We start from the raw sequence: 21438 nt of genomic DNA, 5'->3' as shown, positions 1-21438 counted from the left end.
ATGTTTGTTAATGATCAAGAGATGAGTTAAGTGTACTGTTACCTCAATAAATGTTAATATTCTAGTAGAACTCAGCAGAAACCCCAATTCATAGAAACAGTATTGGATTCTGGCCAGTGTCTTGTAACATATCCTGAATCGTAGAAATACAAACAACAGTGTGGTAAATGTTCCTACTACCTAGAATGTAATCAATATAAGTGTCTGAAAGTCATGGCTCTGGGATGTAAAACTACATTATGCATCAGATCATTGCTAAACTCCGGTGGAGTATTACATGGCATATTATAATAGAGTTCATATCGATCATGTTGTATGACTTCATGTGCTCACTATCATTTAATACACTCAAGGGAGACATTGGTTCATCATTAATCTTATTTCCCTAGCACATTTGCATTAACCTTTCAATCATTTTAATAATAAAGGAAAAGGAAACCAAACAGATTGCTCCCAAATATCTGTGAGCGAAAGCATAAATGTGAACCAGAGTACTTAGAGTGCTTCTCATAAAACGCACAGAGAATTCAATCCTGCTGGTCTCTAAATAATTTAGAAGTATTATGATCTCCAAAAATAAAATATATCTACTAGAAAGCTTTAACAATCTACACAAATTTACAAAATAAAAAAATGACCTATAATAATAATATAACAGAAGTAATTGTTATTGTAAAGAGTTTTCTCACATACATACATGACATGGATCATAGAACAGAAAATGATAGATGTTTGCCCCATTATACTTCCATATTATTTCTTTATTGAAAGTGGCTAATGAATTTCTCTAATGTCCAAGCCTCTGGTTTAGACACTGAATGTAACAGTAAGGAAGAAATACATATAACTCGTTGCCCTGAGAGATTTTTATGGGTTAATTGAATGTATAATTGGTAAAAAGTAAAACATAGGTAGTGCATTGTGATACATGAAATGACAGAGTGGATATCAAAGCCAGAGCTGAAGGGTGACGGGTTCTAATCTAAGCAGAGACTTGAAGGCAAAACATGACAGAAAGAGAGCCCAAGCAGAAGGGAGAATGGGACCCTTGGTAAAGGTAATACTAAGAAACCCCTAGAGGACTCATTTTAGGGGGCTGAAGGAAAGGGCTGAAGTGAAATAGTTGTGTGAAGTAGCAGGTCATTGTAAAATCCAGTACCATATATTTGGGTAGACTTTGTTTTCTGCTCAAAGTGCAACGAATATTCCATGTAGAAATAAGACATAACCCAGTGGTGGCGCACGCCTTTAATCCCAGCACTCGGAAGGCAGAACCAGGCGGATCTCTGTGAGTTCGAGGACAGCCTGGGCTACAGAGTGAGTTCAAGGAAAGGCGCAAAGCTACACAGAGAAACCCTATCTTGGAAAACTAAAAAAAAGAAAGAAAGAAAGAAAGAAAGAAAGGAAGGAAGGAAGGAAGAAAGGAAGGAAGGAAGGAAGGAAGGAAGAAAGAAAGAAAGAAAAAAAAAAGAAAGAAAAGAAAAGAAATAAAACATCACTCAACTCAACTGACATAACACCGGGATTACTTGGAGATGCTATAAAGAAAAGAGTGGCAGGTATGGGGTTGGAAAGCAGTGAGTAGGCTATTATCAGAATAGATATTAGACACCATGGGCTTCTAGACCAAAGTGAAGACAGAAGTATGTTAAGATTTGCTCCGATTTTGCATTGTATTACACATATAGTTGGCACAAGTAGATCCTAGTGCTAAGTTTATTACGAATCGGTCACTGGAGTAGTGCCTTTTATACCTAAGAAAACCCTAGGGATCCATTGACTAACTCAGTAGGAAGGACTAGCCTTCAACAGAAGGCTTTTGCATGTGTTTGTCTCTTTCTGTTTTTTTTTTTTTAACTTTTATGAAATCTGTGATTAAATTCGAACAAGTAATGTTATCTTACTTGTTAAGAAACTACTTAAATAGTGTTGCTTTTCACATTCCTCATAATTCTTATGAATTTATTTCAAAGTTTAATTTTATGCTAAATTATGGAAAACTTGACATGTAAAATGGCATCTTTCTACTATACTTAGAAATTAGAAGTCATTAGAACTGTGTTATAAGAGAAAGGGCATGATGATGTTTTAACAATATACTTGAAATTAGTTATTGCTGTCTTTTCTTAAATTTTAGATATTCAAAGATTGCTTCCTAAAACTGAACATTATTTTAAATAAAAGAAAAAGAGTATTATATTTTTCAATTTTGCTAAATCATTTTCATTTTAAAATTGTAATAAAAAAGGTCATAATGTCTTCCTCTAACTATTTTTAATGTTTGTTTGTTCAAAGCTCTTGGAAATATGTATGCAGCATTGATGAAATGTTGGAAGTCAGCTGAGACACAGTGAGATCTGATACCATAAACAGGACTACTTTTTCATCATCTACACTGAAATTTTTCAAAAAGTGAACTATGACCATCTACCAGTTCTTGAGACTTTTCATTCTCTGGGCATGCCTGCCTCACTTCTGCTCTCCAGAGTTAATGTTCAGAAGGACTCCTGGGCCTCGGCAAATGATTGCAGAAGCCCGTGTCCCAAGAAGTGATGGTAAAATCCTTCACCGCCAAAAACGTGGCTGGATGTGGAACCAGTTTTTCTTACTGGAGGAATATACAGGATCTGATTATCAATACGTAGGCAAGGTAAGTCTGTGTTGAAAAGGTAAATAGTTACACTCTTAATTTATATGTCTAACCAAGGATATATTGAAGATCATCAAAATTCTAGTGATTGTAAATTTGATTTCTAAATTGCCAATGCCTTTTTATTCATGTAATACAAATTGGACTTTGTAAAACTCTCATATGAATGTAACATATTGCAAAGTGTATAAGTAACCTGAACTGGCGATCTCTTGTACGCAGATTGGTAATTGCCACAATTGTTATCATAGAGCTTTTATCCAGTGACTGATGGAAACAGATGGAGAGTCCATAGCCAAGCACTGGCCGAACTCATTAAATCCTGTTGAATAGAGGGAGGAAGAAAGATTGTATGAGCCAATGGGGTCAAGGTCATCACAAGGGAACCCACAGAAACAACTAACCTGGGCTCATAGGAGCACATAGACTCTGAACCAACAACTAGAGAGTCTGCATGGGACCTACCTAGGCCCTCTACATATGTGTGACAGTTGTGTGGCTTGATTTACTTGTGGGACTCCTAGTAGTGGGAGCAGGGCCTGTCCCTAATGTTTCGGCTGACTGTCAGGAAGGCATTTCTCCTCCTGGGTTGCCTTGCCCAGCCTTAATAAAAGGGAGGAGCTTAGTTCTGCCTTAACTACATATGATATATTTTGGAGGCCTGTCCCTTTCAGAACAGAAACAGAAAAGGAGCGGGGGAAATCATGTGGGGAAGGGATGGAAGGAGAATAGGGAGGGGAAACTTTGTTTTTTGATGTAAAATAAATGAACAAATTTAATAATAATAATAATAATAATAATGTCAGAATTCTTTAGAAACATCAAATTTCCCATCTCACAAATTAAGAAGCTACTGAAAGTGAACTTTCATGTGAACTATTTGTTAATGCAGTCCTTTAAATGACAATTTGTATGTAAGTAAACATGAATGTTTATTGTAGCAAAGACATATAAAAAGCATGTTTAATATTTTACAAAATGAGAAACATATAAATAAAAATTTGTCCCAAGGAAAAATATATTGCATATTTAAAATAAAACATGTTTTTTTATAAATATAGTCTTATATTTTTCTTAAGTCACATGTGGGTGTAAGTTTTAAAAATAAGTAAGGCAAGCAGATATAAATTAGCTATGCATTACAGTATGAAATGGACAAAGACAGATGCTTGTTGAAACTATGTTAAGTTTTCATCCAAGGAAAAAATTATTCTGAGAAAAAAATTTCCATTGGTTTTAGAACATTGGTGCATTTTGAGATACTGAATAACTTTACACCTGTTAATTTTGGGATAAAAGGGAGAAAATGGCATAAAAAGTGAAATATGTATTAACTAAAAGGAACAGGAAAATAAACATCAAACTTAGCAAACTCAGAAAAGGCAGGAAGTAGCAGACTTTCCAGCTGAGATTGAATGCTTGGCAACAATGTAAAGGTAAATTTTATATATGTTGAATTAGGAAACTTTTAGGCTGTAAATACAATCACATAAAAATAAAGTATCAGAAATTCAAGCTATGGAAGCCATAAGTAGATTTGTTTGCTTTTTTGTGGCACAGCAGTTACTTGATTTCCATCAATTTTTCTTCATCTAGTCTTTAATGGGGATTTAATGAATGTTGCTACATTGAGTTATTATTATAGTACATGCTTTTTTCATGATACTTTTCCCACCCCCATCAACAGAATATCAATACCTTGAATTCAAGTACTGTACTTCATGTCTTTGTCTAGTGCTTAATAACTCCTTACCTAATTTAATTATTGCTAGTCATATTGAATAACACTTCCCAACCATCTGGTGCCACTCGGCCATTTGGCAGAGAAAACTAGTCTGGAATTTAATATTAGTCGGGCCAATTAAAGTTAGAATCATCTACTTACAACATATGCATAATGATAGAGAACCCAACTATAACAAATATGATAGTCCTACTCTGCTATATGAAATCCTAAAAGATTTCATGGAATCTATAAAATGTGTCCAATTCCTATCTTAAGAGTACGTGATGACGTACTATTCCATAGAAGTTTAGCATATGTTTCAACTCTCAAGACTGATGTCTACAGTGTCGATTTTTAGCCTTTGTTTTGTCTTAGTTCCTTGTATATTATTGTAACAAAACACATTAACCAAGGCAACTTCTAGGAGAAAATGTTTAATTAGGCTGCCAGTTTCAGAGGACTAGAGTACATGATGGAGGAACACAGGCGTGGCAGCAGACAGCTGAGAGCTCACTTGTTGATACCCAAGCAGAGGCAAAGAGAGACACACTGGTTATGACTCGCATCCTGAAATACCAGACGCCACGACAGTGACACCTCTCCTCCAACTAGAGCAAACCCCATAATTCTTGCCACACAGTTCCATGAACTGAGGACGAACTATTCAAACATATGAGATTAGAGAGCTCATTCTCATTCAAACTACCACGTTTCAAATCTCTTTTATAGTCTCCGTGGTTTTTCTATGTCATTGCCTATCAAACAAATGTTTTTTACTATTGTTCATAGGCTACATTGTATCCTTTACTTATGGATTAAATAACTTATTTTAGGTATATATGCAAAAAGACTGCTAAAATATTACATGTAATATTTTGATATATATTTAATATTCTATAATATTTAACTTTATATCTGCATGTTAATTTGGTTGTAATATACATTTTCCTCATAAAACACAAAATCTCTCAAATTCCTTACATATTATTTCTAGAATTAATTATGAAAGGCTATTACGTAGCCATTTTTCTTCAGGAAATTTATCTTTCAATTTTTGCTTCCTTTAAGACAGACAAGTGCTAGAGATGGCAGTGGTTTCAATGTCTCCAGGTTGATTTGGCTGTAGATTTAATATGCGTTCTAATTGCAGGCATATGGGGGATGGTGACAGACATCCCACTGTAGGAGGGCTGTCTTGGGGCTGAGAACAGGAAGCAATAAAGAGAATGACTCTGGTGGGATGAGGACACAGGAGTGAAGCACACATATAGAGATTGAAAGAAACTTTTATAGACAGTTACATTTTCCCAAGTAAGAACTCTTTATTCTGTAGAGCTTTGAAGTTGAAGGCAATTTAGCAAAGCATGCAGTTAGCAAAAAAAAAAGACCTCGAAGTCACATCTTACTTTCAACTATTTCTCTTTCAGTGGGTAACTGCGTTTATTAAGGCTTCATTTTTTTTCTGTCTGTGTAAACAAAGAGGATGTTTATACCAGTGAACAGATCATAAATGCACTTCTACAAATATTGATACATTATTAATGTAAAGGGTATTTAAAACCTCTTTAGAAAGGAAAGAGAAAGAAGAGAGACAGGCCAGAGGCTCAACTGTCACTGCCATGACTTTGTAAAAGTCAAACAGTGAAGTCAGAGTATTTCTTTGCTCGTGTCCCAGGAGTCAAGGATTTTGCTCTAAGTCACACAATTAAGTGGTTGACAGTTAAAATATACTCAACATAAGGTCTTTTTGTTTTTCCTCTCCCATGAGTTAATGCTAACACTGAAATTTCAAACATTTCTTACCTTCAGGAATTTATAACAGTGCACGCCAATTTGTCTATAGAGCAGCCACCCTGTCATCACCTTTTCATGGAAATTGTTAAATAAAGGAACCATTGTCATTTTAACACTTTTTTTTCATTTGTCAATATGTTTAAGGTTCAGAAAAACAAGAGTTATCAACTCTTATGATTTACTCATTGAATATCTGTTTACAAAAGCTTTCTAATCACTGTAACCTATTACCAAAACATTGTCCATTAACAGATACTTTTATATTTCTAAGCTTCCATATATTTGAAAACTAAATCAGCAATGGCACTAACATACATACACACACAGACACAGACACACACACACATACAGACACACACACACACACAGACACACACACACACATACACAGACACACACATACACATACAGACACACACACACACACACACACACACACACACATTTTAAATATAGTTTTGAGAAAGCATCTCACAGTGTAGCCCTAGCCTCAAACTCATGATCTTCTTTTTTTTGTTTTTTTGTTTTTTTTTTTGTTTTTTTTTCGAGACAGGGTTTCTCTGTAGCTTTGGAGCCTGTCCTGGACTAACTCTGTAGCACAGACTGGCCTCGAACTCACAGAGATCTGCCTGCCTCTGCCTCTGCCTCGCGAGTGCTGGGATTACAGGCTTTTTTTTTTTTTTTTAATGCCAAATGCAGTTTATTGAAGGAGGGAGGAGACCTTAAATACAGGCTTACAGCACAATGGGAGGACCCCAGAGGGCAGAAGTTCCCTATCGATGTTTTACAATCTTGCATCTAAGCTGTTAACGCCCAATATGCAGGATACACAGACAAGGAACCTCCTGTAAGCATTAAGGAGGGTCTAAACCGCAGGGGATTAGCATAGGGAGGATATCATGATCTTCTTATTGTGTGACAAAAGCTTCTTGGAGACAAATCACACATATCTACTCTCCCCAGATCCGGATCCTAGGACAGACTAAATAAAGTATGAATACCACCAAAGTCAAAGGTGGTGAACCAATGAATTTTAGGGAGTTGCTTACAGTAGTATGGGTGAAGGGATACTTATAGGAGCAGAAATTACTCAAAAACAGCTGCATCATCAAAGCCCTCCCCACTGGTGACAGCTCACAAAGCTGGGAACCTGGAGCACACTGAATAGCTCTCTGGTTTTGGAGAATGTAATTTTCAGGTGTCTCATTTGGTCTAAAACTCTTCCAGGCAGCTTGGCAGGTTTTTGTTTCAAGCAGGCATCTGGTGTCCTCTCAAGAATCTTGGCAGCTTGGATTGTCTGGTGTCTTCTTTGCAGCACAGTTTTTGTTTGTTTGTTTTAAGTTTGGCTTTTGTTCTTTGGAGCTTTCCGGTCTGAGCTCTACTCTCTGCTTTCTTGGCTTAATCTGGAAGGGAGAGGGCTGGAGCATCTGGTCAGTTTCAGGAACTTCCTGAAACTATTTGGAGTTGCTTATCTTCCTGCTTAAGGAGCTTCCCTGCAGGATGGAGTGTTTGTTTCCATCTCTGGGAAAATTGTTGTACAACATAATCTACCTCATTTCCTAGAATGGGGGATTCTTGGCCTGTACCACCTTATGTAAGCCAACTGCTCATCAATGTACTTTGAGCTTTAACAGTTAATACAGTTCCAAGAAAATTACTGATGGCATTTACAACACAAGTTGTACATTTTTGCAATAACCCTTCTCAATCATATAAAGAACATTAAATACCACATATTTGATCCCAAGTCTATATGGTTAAGCAAATTATGCCTAGAAAGAAAAAAATTATAGAAGTATATGGAAAGCCAGAGGTGCTTTGTGTATCTCCTTGATGTAACGAAAATGTTCACTACCATCCACTGGGTAGAGATGATCTCCAGGCCACCCTGTCTGAAAGGACAGGTATAGACACAAGGTACCTGAAGAACAAGTTGTCAGCACAGAGGAGATTTATTTGCCTCAGAGGAACAAAGAGCCTGGGAGAAGAGACAAAGACAGGAGACAGAGGATGAGGGAGAAGGGGAAAGGAACAAGAGAGAGGAGGAAGGCATATTTTCTCTAGAGAGTCAAAAGACTGCCTCTGGATAGAGAGGTGACCAATGTGGCCCATGAGTGAATGACAATTTATAAAGGTAAAATGAGAAACCCTGTTAACACGGGATGAGTTATTTACTTTTGACAGGACAGGTTAGTTAGGATAGCCAAAATGGGGGCTTTTGGTTTCTGGACTTCAATACTTTGATAATTGGAACTTAGTAGTCAACCTCAGAAGGAGGAAGTGGCCAAGTAAAGAAATAGACCTTGGTGGCTAGCTTTTGGACTGTGATATAACGTTTTGTAATTAGGAGGGAATAGGGAAAGAGCAAGGCTTGCCAGAGCCATGTTTGCTATGCATGGGCCCACTAGGGTCCCTTCATTGCTCCTACGAACTTTTCTTTGAATGCTATTAATTTTTTTTATATTTGTTTTGGAAGTCTCAATTGTTTAGAATTCTTGAGAAAAAGAAAACACCTTCATCTATTTACTAAGTCTGTATTTTTTTTTTGTTTCCCTGAAACAAACATGCCTTTTGAGAATCACAGCAATAATTGTGTTCTATTTTAGTGAACTAGTCATCTAGTTATTGTAGCAATTCTTCTTGACTCTGTGGGATGTTGATACTCATGACTTGCCCTTGTTTTTTTCCTTCTGTATACAGTAAATAATCTATAATGAACATTCATTCTGTACCTGAATAGTCAGTGAAAACTCTGCCTCCCAATATTTTCTATCTGTTTAGAAACAGCAACATAGCTTGTGTAAATATCTTGTTAAGCATTCTATATTACAATATTTTAACTAACAGCGAAGGATTCTGAATTGTCCCATGATTGAAGATGATGGAAGAAGTCATTCATCTTCTCAGTCATCCCTGTACTACAGACTGCAGGTCTTACTTACCTGTATCCCCAGAATGAATGGGATGAGCTCAAAATACTCTGTATCAGTGAATCTACTGAGAAGTCACTTTTCCATGCTCAGGAAATTCTCTGTGCTTCAAGGCATTTTAGTAAACCTGTTGTGTTCTGTTCTTCAGCACTACTGGACAGTGATCCAGCTAAGCATTCTTCAATGAATGGGACAGATACCTTTTAAATCTCCTGGTTTCCAGCATCAGTTGAGTAAATATTGAGAAACCTTTACTAGACCTTAGTTTCCCAAAATTGTTTGTAGAATTCTAAACAATGCAATCTATATTTTATGAGCTCTTACATCTAAAACGGTTTCTAATTATCATCATATACTTTACTTAGGATTGGCCATTAGTGTTTGTTTCATTCGATTTCTATGCTATCAAGACCTTGCCTCATCCTAAGCCTGTAGTTGGCCTGCTCTTTGGATTTGTATGCTCTACACACCAGGGTGAATGAAACAAATATTGATTCTTTTAATAAATACCTGGAAGAACTGCTGGCTACTGCTTTGGTATTAAATGTACAGTTGTAAAAATATAACTTTCCTGTTCACAAATGTCTATCGTCAAGACAGGAAGCCAATGATATGTTGAAGGCTAACAAATTATGAAGCCATTTTGCTTCAGAAACAACATATACCCCAATAGTTAAATACAGAGCAATAGGAACCACATATCTCTTACGTTCATCTTTTTCAGTACTTGAAAGAAAAAGTAAAATAGTCTTGAAATCGGTGAACAAATGCCACTAGATGTTAAGACCACACAAAGAAAATCCATTCATTTTGTATTCTTTTTCAGTTTTTGGGTATTCTTTTGATGGAAAATACTTCATAATAAAGGAGCATGAGAATTTCAAGAGGAAGGGTCTTTCCAAAATTCTTGAAGTTGATCTGATACAGTAAATACAGTAAAGCCTCCAGCTCTTCCTATTACTTTTGACTGAGTCCTTTGTAACCTTTCTTATGTGGATGCAGTCAGCTGGCGACCGCTCTGATATGAGTGGTTAGAACTAAGATGGAAACAAGAAACTGCATTTTTTTTTCCTAGAAAGCAGATCTGAAAATGGCAGTATAAAATCCTTTAACTCCATGGAGCTCAGAGAGTAGACAATACCTAATTACTGATGAAACATTTTTCTGAACCAAAATCCCAGATAACTTTGATTATGTATAACTAGAGAGATCTATTTTAAAACCTACTGTGCTCTGTACTAAATATGGGCCTTACCATAAAGATAAGAATGGAAAAGATGGGCTACATTGGAACATAGTCACTTCTATTTAAACCTATGAACTCTAGCCAAACAGTAGATATCACAAATGCCATAGGTAATTTTAATTCAAAGGAAAAATCCCCAGGAAGAAATAAATCAAGACAATCTGACAGGTATTGGAAGAAACTCTTTCAGGTTAACCGATTCCTGATATCTCCCAGATGAGTGGGGATTTGTTTTAAAAGAGATATCCTGTTCCTGATACATCATTATCACATACAAAAAGTGAAATTCCATAGCATCTGCAGGGACTTTTAACTGTCAGGCAAATGATAAAATCCTTTTTTTTTTTTTTTTTTTGAGATAGGGTTTCTCTGGGTAGTTTTGGTGCCTGTCCTGGATCTCACACTCTAGACGAGGCTGGTTTTGAACTCACAGAGATCCGCTTGGCTCTGCTTCCCGAGTGCTGGGATTAAAGGCCTTTTAAAATGGAGGCATTGGACATGATATGTATGCATGATGCATGTAACAGTAATAACTAAGGAAGAGATGATGTATTTGGTGGAGAAGGGTAGGACATAGGAAGAGGTGGAAGGGAGTGGAGAAAGTGATGCTGATGAAGTGCTCATATGAAGTTCACATTAAAACACCCTGAGAAGTGTACACACATACACACACACACACACACACACACACACACACACACACACACACACGTATGTAACAATAAGTAATGAATGCAAGGCTGTGAATTTGAAGCAGAGAAAAGGAGGGGTAGGTATATGGGAGGGTTTGGAAAGAGGAAAGTGACCGGAGAAATAATGCTATTATATTAGTGTCTCAAAAAATGGGAAAAAAATTAAATGATATTACAGGGGGAAAAAATCAATCTAAAAGTCAATGTATCTAATAAAGTATATACACAAACATCATTCATGATAAAATAAAATGTAATGGGAGCATGTGCTACCAACGCTTGATGATCATTTGGAAGTAAATCACACAGTGGATTGTAATGCCCTAACTACACATAATTCTTATAGTTCTCCAGAAGATGCTATGTCATCCAAGAGTTACACATAGAAAATGTGTTTATGTCTCAAATATTGCTGTCACATTCTAAAAGAGTACTTTGGGGAGGACAAGAGATCGTAATCTGTCATTATTTTTAATTAACAGAAAACACACCAAAAAAATAAAGTACTATCTAAACATGACATCATTATGTAACAGGGGGCTTAAAACAACACTTTGAATGAAATATATCCAATTGTACATATAAAACATTCTGCCCAATAGTAGCAGAGCAGCTATTCCTCTACAGACAGCATCCATGAAGCATTCTCTATGGTAGAGAGTAAGTCTCAGAAAATGTAAGGGTGGATAGTTTACATTCAATATATATTCTTACTATAAGGGAATAAAACTAGAAATACAAATAAAAATTTTAGAAAACACAAAAATACTTGGAAATTCCACAGCTTATGAACCAACAAAGAATTGTTAAAAGAAGTGATAATGTAAATGTAATGAAAATGCAAGCCCAGCATAGTAAAGCTCAGGGAAAGAAAGTGCAGGTTAAAAGATTAAGCTCAGAATAGAAATTTGCACATCAAAAAGAACAACCTCAAAGGATGTGCAAGTCAAGAAACTAAAAAGAGAAAAAAATATAAACCAAGTCTAGCAGAATAAAGAAAACAATAAAGATGGAAGAAACCAAGTGTGGAAGGAAGTGAAATAGGACAATGGAAGTGCGAGGTGCCTCTTTGGAGAAAATGAACATAACTTTTATCTGAAAACAGAAAAGAAGATGGAATTACTCAAACAAATACAATGAGAAATTTAAAAATAGATATTATAACATATGACACAATAATAGAAAAATCAAGGTAAATCACATGTAGCTCTTTGTCAAAGTGAAGTGCATAAGTTAGAAAAATGTACACTTTCCCAGAAACGTATATTCTGCTACCCTGAATCATGAATATATCTGATCAGACCAATAATAAGCAAAGAGTCTGTGTTAAAAATTCCATAAAATATAAAACTGTATTCATGCTGCACTGGATTTCTAAAAACACTTACAGAAAGGCTAATAGTCATTTTTAAAGTCTTCTAAAATGTTAAGCTAAAAACTTCTAAAATTACTTTAAAATTTCACCATTATTTTGATATCAAAGATAGACAGATCCTAAAACAAACCAGAAGAATATTATTCCAATGAATGTACTTGTAAAAATCATTAATATAATACTAGTAAACACCACAAAAATGTATTTATTCTCCATGGAGAAATAAGATTTATACCAGGCATTTAAGAATAGCTCAACATATACAAAGCAATAAATGTCGTGTAGCTTATTAATTAAGAAGATAAAAGTCATGTTAGCACAAAAATATTTGTATTTGACAAAATTCAGTATCTTGTGTGGTCAAAGGTAAAGGAGTAGTGTATTCCAATAAACTAAAGATTATTTATAAAAAAATGTACAATTAATGTCATACTAAATGGTAAAAAATTTGAAAAAAAAATGCACAATTACAAGCAAGATAAGGATACTAATTGAAAACTTCTGCTTAAAATAGTCCTGGAAGTTCTGATTGAAACAATTAGACGGGAGAAGGAAGGAAGGAAGGAAAGAAGGAAAGAAAAAAAAGAAAGAAAGAAGGAAGGAAAGAAAGAAGAAAAGGAAGAAAGATGATATAGTATAAACAAACAGACAGAAAGATAATATAGGATTTATCAACATGTAGATGACAGTTGATAAACTATAGATATTGCTCAATAGAGAAATAGAAAGATAGATGAAAGATAGATTGGTAGATAAATACATTGATTGATATGTAAATATATATATATAGTAAGTGACAGAGCATCCTGTTTTTGCCTTGTGGTCCTATAGATTTCTATTGTTCAAATTCTCATTGAGAATTTTCAGGAGGTATCTGGGGAAGAAGCATGAGGTTCCATGCGCAAGCATTCATAATGCGAGGTTTGCCAGTGAAGACAGTCATGGCTGGCATACTGAAAGGTATCTTACCTACAGGTAAGGGGAAGTTTTAAATAGTCATCAAATAAATGGTAGAAGGCTATGTTTCCCTGATGTAAAAGAACTGTAAATAACATCACAGCAGCATTAAGACACATGCTATTACAACATGGGAGAAGTTTTGTAAACCACTCTTTAATTTCATATATATACATAAAATAAGCATATGCATACAGACATATACATTATATATGCTTGTATAAAATATATATATATGACATATAATCTCTTACTGAAGTCCTTGATCCCAGAATATTGTCTGTTATATTTCTTACCTTCACTATCCCTAGTCCATGAACCACATAGGATACCTGGTTTGTTGAAATTATTAATTTTTGAAAAGATGATTTAGAAATAATGATTTGATTGACATCATACACTTGATATAAAGAAAAAGTGAAATCCAGAATTGTGAGTAAAGAGAAGTTACTATAAAAATGATATGAGTCTGTGAAAGGACCAAGAGTATTATAAACATGTTTTTAATATTGTGGTAAGTACTATATAGTATAATAAAAATAGAGATTAGATAAGTAGATGATATATAGATAGATGATAGACTATAAATGATAGAGAAATAGATGATAGATTGATGGATAAATAGATTATGAGATACAGATAGATAGATAGATAGATAGATCAATAAATAAATGATAAATGATAGGTAGAGAGACAGACACACAGATAGGAAAAACAGAACTGATATTGTTCTCTCTATGCTGGTGATAGCACCTGTTAGGTAGAAAAACTGCACAAAACTACGCAGTAATAACAAAACTTCTAAAATTGACTAATTCAGTAAACTTGTAGCATGCAAAATTCCAGACAGTAACCAGTCACTATCCTTTATGTTAGCTGTATCATATCTGAAAATGAATTTAAGGAGTGCTCTTCTTGCAGAGGACTGGACTTTGATCTGCAGCATCCATGTCTGCTTGCTAAACACCATCTGTAACTACAGTTCTAATGCTTCCACAATCACCTAGGTGCACATGTTCATACCCCATCCCACACATGACACACACACACACACACACACACATACACACACACACACACACACAGATAAGTTAAAAAAAATTAGAGAAAACAACTGAAATGCATTTCATTCATAGAAACGAGCAGAATAAACTAGTTAGAAGAAACGTTTACCACAACAAAGAAAGAAGTATAACCTAAATATATGTCATTGATGAAATTGTGGAAGACATAGAAATGTAGATTCCAAGATCCAAGCCAGTATCTGTGAACAGAGAGCACACAGAAGGGGTGGGGCGCTGATTTAGTTTAAAATCATCATTAGCTTTTTTCACAGGCAGGTTTTTGAGAACGTAAAAAAGTGAAGGAAGTTGGAATTTCAACATGATGAAGTACAATATGGTATTTTGTTATGGGTAGAAAGAGAAAATGTGACTGAAGAGCAAGTGAGTGAGCCCCCTCTCATAAAACATTAAAAACACCTGCATTTAGTGGACTTGCAGAATCATGTGAAATGATTGAAGTAAATGACTCTGTATTAAAGCCTAATATATAATAATCTTTTAAACATGATTTTTTCTCTGGAAACAAAAAATGATATAAATATTATTACATAAATATTTTAAGGATAAAACTAAGATTTAATAATTTAATTTAATTATCCCCCAAACAATACCTTTAAATTTTATCCTATTTATAATTTTACTTACTATTTAAATATTGATCATGCAATAAATTTCATTATTTAAGCACATTTTCTAATGGATCGAAATTAGCAAGTTGTTTATGTGACATTAATTTAAATATATCATCTAAGATTGCCTAGAAATTGTGGGTACCTTCATAATAAAAGAGCCCAACTACTTTTTATAAGTTACATATTGACTATTTAATTTATATTTTGAATTAAGGAGCATTGACATTATAAGTAATTTATAGGCCATTTCATATATACAGTTGAAAGTAAGATTTACACTATGTCACTGAGAATCCCTAGTTCTTTCCTATGGCAAAATCCATGTATGCTGTCCAAGAATTATGCAGACATAAGTTCAAGTTTTTTTTTTTTTTTTGGTTTTTCGAGACAGGGTTTCTCTGTGTAGCTTTGTGCCTTTCCTGGAACTCACTTGGTAGCCCAGGCTGGCCTCGAACTCACAGAGATCCGCCTGCCTCTGCCTCCCGAGTGTTGGGATTAAAGGTGTGCACCACCACTGCCCAGCATAAGTTCAAGTTTAATAAAATTATCAACAAAAATGATGTTGTACTTTATGTAGCACTGTGAGAATGAAAGACTCCCACTCCATAATAAGAACACTGGAGGATCAGAGTAATGAAAAAAGACTGCTTATTTTTTGGATTTTGAAAATCTCATTAGGAGCCCAGAATGGTAGGGTTCTGTTTGAGTGCGAAAAACAGTTTGTATAATCCTCACTATAGGGTCCTTCCTTCTTTTCCTCACTGGCTAAAAAGTTAGTCTTAAAGATCATCTGTATCTTATCATTTTTTTCTACAAAGTATATTTGTCCTTCCATAGCTCGAGTTTTCCTGCCTTGCCCACAGTCAGGACAAATCTGTCACTCACCAGTCCCACAGCTGCTCACACCCAACCAAGTAAACACAGAGACTTATATTGCTTACAAACTGTATGGCCGTGTCAGGTTTCTTGCTAACTCTTCTTATAGCTTAAATTAATCCATTTCTATAAATCTATACCTTGCCACGTGGCTTGTGGCTTACCAGCATCTTCACATGCTGCTGGTCATGGCAGTGGCTGGCAGTGTCTCCTCCCACCTTTCTGTTCTCTCAATTCTCCTCTCTGTTAGTCCCACCAATACTTCCTGCCTGGCCACTGGCCAATCAGTGTTTTATTTATTAACCAATCAGAGCATTTGACATACAGGCCATCCCACAGCATCCTTCTTCTTAAAAAATGAACATTCACGGGTTCACGTCCAGAATTTGCTTCCTGTGTGTTTTAAAGCCTATCTTCTTCATGACCTTCCTTGTCATGCTGTTTGGCTGTTAATCATTTTCTACTGTAAATTTTTAATTTGTCTGTGTGGGTACCTAGACTACCAGAGTTTGGGTGGGCTTGCCCTGATTATTTGATGGTAGCAGCATCCTGTAGTGTGAAGATTCTCTGGTCCCACCAGGCCCCAATCAGATGAATCTCTCCCACCTGTGTCCCCATAGCTGCTTGTAAAATAATTACTCATAGACTTAATATTAATTAAAAATTGTATGTCCTATGGCTCATACTTCTTGCTAGCTAGCTCATATAACTTAACTCAACCCATCATTATTAATCTATGTATCACCATATGTTCTGTGGCTTTATCTATGCCCCATTACATGTTGCTCCTTGGACGGTGAACTTTTGTCTTCCCAGTCTGCCTTTCTCTCACTGTCTCTTTTGGATTTTCCTACCTGCATCCATCCTGCCCTGCCATGGGCCAATACACCTTTATTTATTATCAAATGGGAGTCACACATATTCACAGCATGCAGAAAGGCATCCTACAATAGGGTCCAATATTTATCTCTTTGAAGGTGGCCTAAGCTCACTTAAGGCATTTTTGAAATTGGACGAATATTTTTTTTCTCAGAAACACTTTATAATAACTTGCTTTTATTCATTTAAGAAATACAAGTGGGAGAATTGTTCTGTTTTGGTATGTGTCTCAGTTAGGGTTTCTATTGCTATGAAGAGCTACCACGAGTACAGCAACTCTTATAAAGGAAAATACTTAATTGAGGAGACAGCTTACAGTTTCAGAGTTATAGTCAATTATTATTATGGCTAGGAGAATGGCAGTGTGCAGACAGACATGCAGACAGGCAGGAGAAGGAACTGCTATATGTTGATATGCAAGCAACAAGAAGTGGACTGACAGTGAAATTGGCTTGAGCACATATGAGACATCAAAACTCGCCTCCATAGTGACACACTTCCTCCAACAAAGCCACACCTACTCCAACAAAGATATGGTGGTCATTTTCTTTCAAACCACCATAATACATAAAGCTTTTCTTTGCATGCTTCTTAATAACTAGGTCATGAATAGTCTTTTCAATGGCTCTATTGTGATTTGACTTGCCAATTCCTTTTTGAAGGATGCAGTTATTTTTCGTTTTAAACTTTTACAAACGTAGTCATTTGATACATGTTATTTCACACAGTGGTATTTTATACCTAGATTGTTTGTTCAGAATTGCCAAAAAAACTTCATAATTGAGGCTATGAATGACAGTTCAATGTTATGACTTCTCCATAATTCTAAAAAAAATCTGTGCCTTAACATTTTAAAATTGTTTCCCAATTGAATATATTTATGATTGTCTTATTCCATAGGTAAACATGAGCAACTCACTGTGTGCATGAACACTTTTGGTTGTTAAGTATGTTTATATCTATTAATAATGTAATATTTATTGACAGGATAGGGTTTTTTACTCATAATTTCACCTTGTTAATTCACATTTTTTCTTTTGTTTTCATTCACAAATGGAAAATTTCAAACAACATACCTATCTAAAATTTTACTTATCATACAAGTTCATGGCTTCATTAAGGAGTGGGACAGACAGACAGAATCACTATATAGGCTATTACAGGCTAAGTTCAGTTTGAATTCAATATATAGCCCAATTCTATATTGAACTCATGGGATTCGCCCTGTTTCAACCTTCCATAGTAGTGAGAATACAGGCATGAGCCACTCATCTGCTGTTTTATTAATGAAGAGCTATCTGAAATGGAATTGTGATCACCCAGTGATCTAGAAAACTTAAGTGTGCCAAACTCTAATTCTACACTATGTCCTATGTCTTAGCACAGTGTTTCTTTTTTGTAGGTCATCAAGTTTTATTTTCTGGTAATTTGCATTCTTCTTTATACTAAGACATTCTGTGTACCAATTCTTAAGTAAAATGCTAGACTTTTATCTTTTTCTTCCCTGAAACTTTAGTGTAATCACAGTTAAGCTATCTTTTTCTCATTTTCTGATATCCCTTCATAGACTATTTGTTCATGTAAATATTGGTGCTCACTTATGCATCCTATCAGCAAGGCATTCATAATGCTCCCCCACAAGCTTTGATTGTTACTACCAATCTTCTATGAATATTTCCTAGTACAACAGTATATTGAGTAACTTTAAAGTATATAGTCTGGAGAACCACTCCTGTCCTGTAGTCTGTACTCAGGTTTAATCTTTCTATACAATGTCAGTCTCTTTCCTAGATTTTTAACTAGTATGTTATCCTATCGTGAGTATATCTAGCCTTTCCTTATTCCAAATCTACAGTCTTTCTTTCTTTCTTTCTTTCTTTCTTTCTTTCTTTCTTTCTTTCTTTCTTTCTTTCTTTCTTTCTTTCTTCCTTCCTTCCTTCCTTCCTTCCTTCCTTCCTTCCTTCCTTCCTTCCTTCCTTCCTTCCTTCCTTTCTCTCTCTCTCTCTCTCTCTCTCTCTCTCTCTCTCTCTCTTTCTTTCTTTCTTTTTTTTTGCTTTTAGATGGTTTCTAGCCACCATATTTTATTTGTGTTTCTTTAGTAATAATATTCATCTTTCTGAAGAAGTTTGCCTATCATTTTACTAATAGCTGCCTTAAAACATCTAGCCATGGCCGGGCAGTGGTGGCGCACGCCTTTAATCCCAGCACTTGGGAGGCAGAGGTAGGCGGATCTCTGTGAGTTCGAGGCCAGCCTGGACTACCAAGTGAGTGTCAGGAAAGGCGCAAAGCTACACAGAGAAACCCTGTCTCGAAAAACCAAACCAAAAAAAAAAAAAAATCTAGCCTTTTTTTTTTCATTCCCAGAACCATAGGAGGTATGAAGACATGATTTTCACACCCTCTCTCAGGCTCGTCATTAGATGGAAGATCACACCCTGTCCTGAAACTCAGATATTTAGTAGGAAAAGTAATGAATGTAAAGCATACACAATATTATTCTAATGATGTATTAGTTGATAAATGAAATTAGAAAATAATAGACATTAAGGTAATAAATATTGGGAGAGATGAGGGTAGAACATTGGTAGTGGAATTGGTAGTAGAACAGATGACATTTGAGCAAAGGAATTGGAGGAGGAAGTGCAGTTACTATGCCTCTATCAATGTGATATTCTCTGCCTCAAGAAGAAACAGTTACTGAACAAGATTAAAATGGAGAGTGTCTGGTAGGCAGTGGAGGAAGGCGAGCCTGTGAGCAGAGCCAGATCAAAGACTTGGAAGGCGGCAGTGCAGGAGGCTGAAATCTAACAAAGATGTAATGGGAGATGGAGACCAAGGCCTACAGGACAGTTGCTATCACCAGCCAATGCCAGAGCAAATGCTCCCAAAGATACCATGTCCTATATCCCAGATTTTGAGTACACTGCTTAAATGTCTTAAAGAGATTATAGAGATGTGATTACACTAAAACTCTTGATGTGAAGTGATTATCCAGGATTACGTAGTAAATTCTAGTATAATTACATGGATCCATAAAAGAGGGACTCAAGGGGGGCCACCTCAGGAAAAAAGAGGCATGATTATGGAGTCAGAGGTTGGAATGATTCACTCCGAAATGAGACAAAGCAGCCACAGGTCAAGGAGTGTGCCCCATTGTAAAATGCAGGGAACGCTTTCATATCTCACTTTCTGCTGTTGTTCAACTTGAAAAATCTAATTTACAGAAATAAATCTAACGTGTTATTATTTCAATTCACAGATTGTCATAATTTCTTATAAGAGCAGGTTATTAATATGTGTTTTTCTATTAATTCTGATTTATTTTTCCTTTGTAAATTGATAAAATATAGAATTACAGGACAAAGGGTCAAATATATTAATTATGATTTTTAACTTATACTATACATTTTTGTGTTTGCTTCTTTATTTTAATTTTCGGTATGGCTAAAGCTGACTTTATTATTTCATTTTTTGCTAATTTTTCACCCATTATGTTTTAAACTTTCATCCTGGCTTATGAATTTAAGGTGAATACAAAGATATTATTTTTGTTTGCATTAGGAAGAATTATTATGGACAGTGCCAGGGCATCATATTTATTTTGTCCATTACATTAAACAGTACCTATTTGGAGATGTATTCTATGAGATCTGCTGGGAACTCAGAAGTCCACTGATGCTACTATATCCAAAGCTTGGTACAAGATAACAATGAAGTCGATGTAATCAGAAAAGAAGTAGGTCTGTTTCCAAGGCCAGGTACATATAAGAGAAGGGGGAGAGAGAGATGGAAAATACTCTATCATATGTTAGAAGACAGTATAAAGGGGGTGAGGACCAGACGAAAATAAGAACAGGCATTCATTAGCTACTGAAAAATCAAAAGCCAACTATTTTGCTTTTGTTTGCTTTGTGATGCTGATATTAAACTAGGCAGGTTGCCAAAGGAGACTGTGAACTCCAGCCCCTCCTGCCTCCCAAGTAATGGCATTACAGGTATGTGCTACTTGATAATCTCTAGGGTAGTTCAGAAGACAAGTATAGATACTGTGTGGTGTGTAGAGAGTTAGCTTTGTCAAACACTGATGCTACGTCAAGTACAACAAACGTGGCCTTGATGACTCTAATATCAGGGACATGATGAGGTAATTCTGAACATAGTGAACTAAAAAGAGAATGCAGAGAAGGGAATGCAGGTGGATAAACTGAAGAGGTTTTTGTTTGTTTTGATTTCTGGTGATGGGCTAACCCAGGCAGATGAACACCTCTGCAAGTAGGCTTGCTGGGACCATCAAAGGAGATACCATGTTTCTGTCCTTCCCCTGAGGACATGGCAGTGCAGTAAAGAATAGAATAAATGATATGTATAATTCTCATTTTTCCTCATTGCAGAGAAAACATTTATTGTCCTACTATTAAATTATGAAGTTCCCTTCCTTCCTTCCTTCCTTCCTTCCTTCCTTCCTTCCTTCCTTCCTTCCTTCCTTCCTTCCTTCCTTCCTTTGTTCCTTCCTTTCTTCCTTTTTATTGAAACAGGATCTCCCTAGATAACCCTGGCTGTCCAGTAACTCACTAAATAAAGACCCTCCTGCACTGTTCCCAAGTTCTCGGAATAAAG

The 21438-nt window shown here is 35.7% G+C and overlaps 1 protein-coding gene across 1 annotated transcript in view; it reads left to right on the top strand.

Moving 5' to 3' along the window:
- The window catches only part of LOC102916228 (cadherin-10), a 202612-nt gene that overhangs the window by 77371 nt on the left and 103803 nt on the right, over positions 1-21438 (top strand). Inside the window, exon 2 of the mRNA XM_076551720.1 lies at positions 2296-2650. Coding sequence (XP_076407835.1) covers positions 2420-2650 — 231 coding nt within the window. The 5' untranslated portion in view covers positions 2296-2419. The remainder of the gene's footprint in view (positions 1-2295; positions 2651-21438) is intronic.

Source organism: Peromyscus maniculatus, chromosome 15 (genome assembly GCF_049852395.1).
Source record: "Peromyscus maniculatus bairdii isolate BWxNUB_F1_BW_parent chromosome 15, HU_Pman_BW_mat_3.1, whole genome shotgun sequence".
In the NCBI taxonomy this organism is placed as follows: Eukaryota; Metazoa; Chordata; class Mammalia; order Rodentia; family Cricetidae; genus Peromyscus; species Peromyscus maniculatus.
Note: the sequence above shows the minus strand (reverse complement) of the source record. Positions and strands in the feature narration are given on the sequence as shown.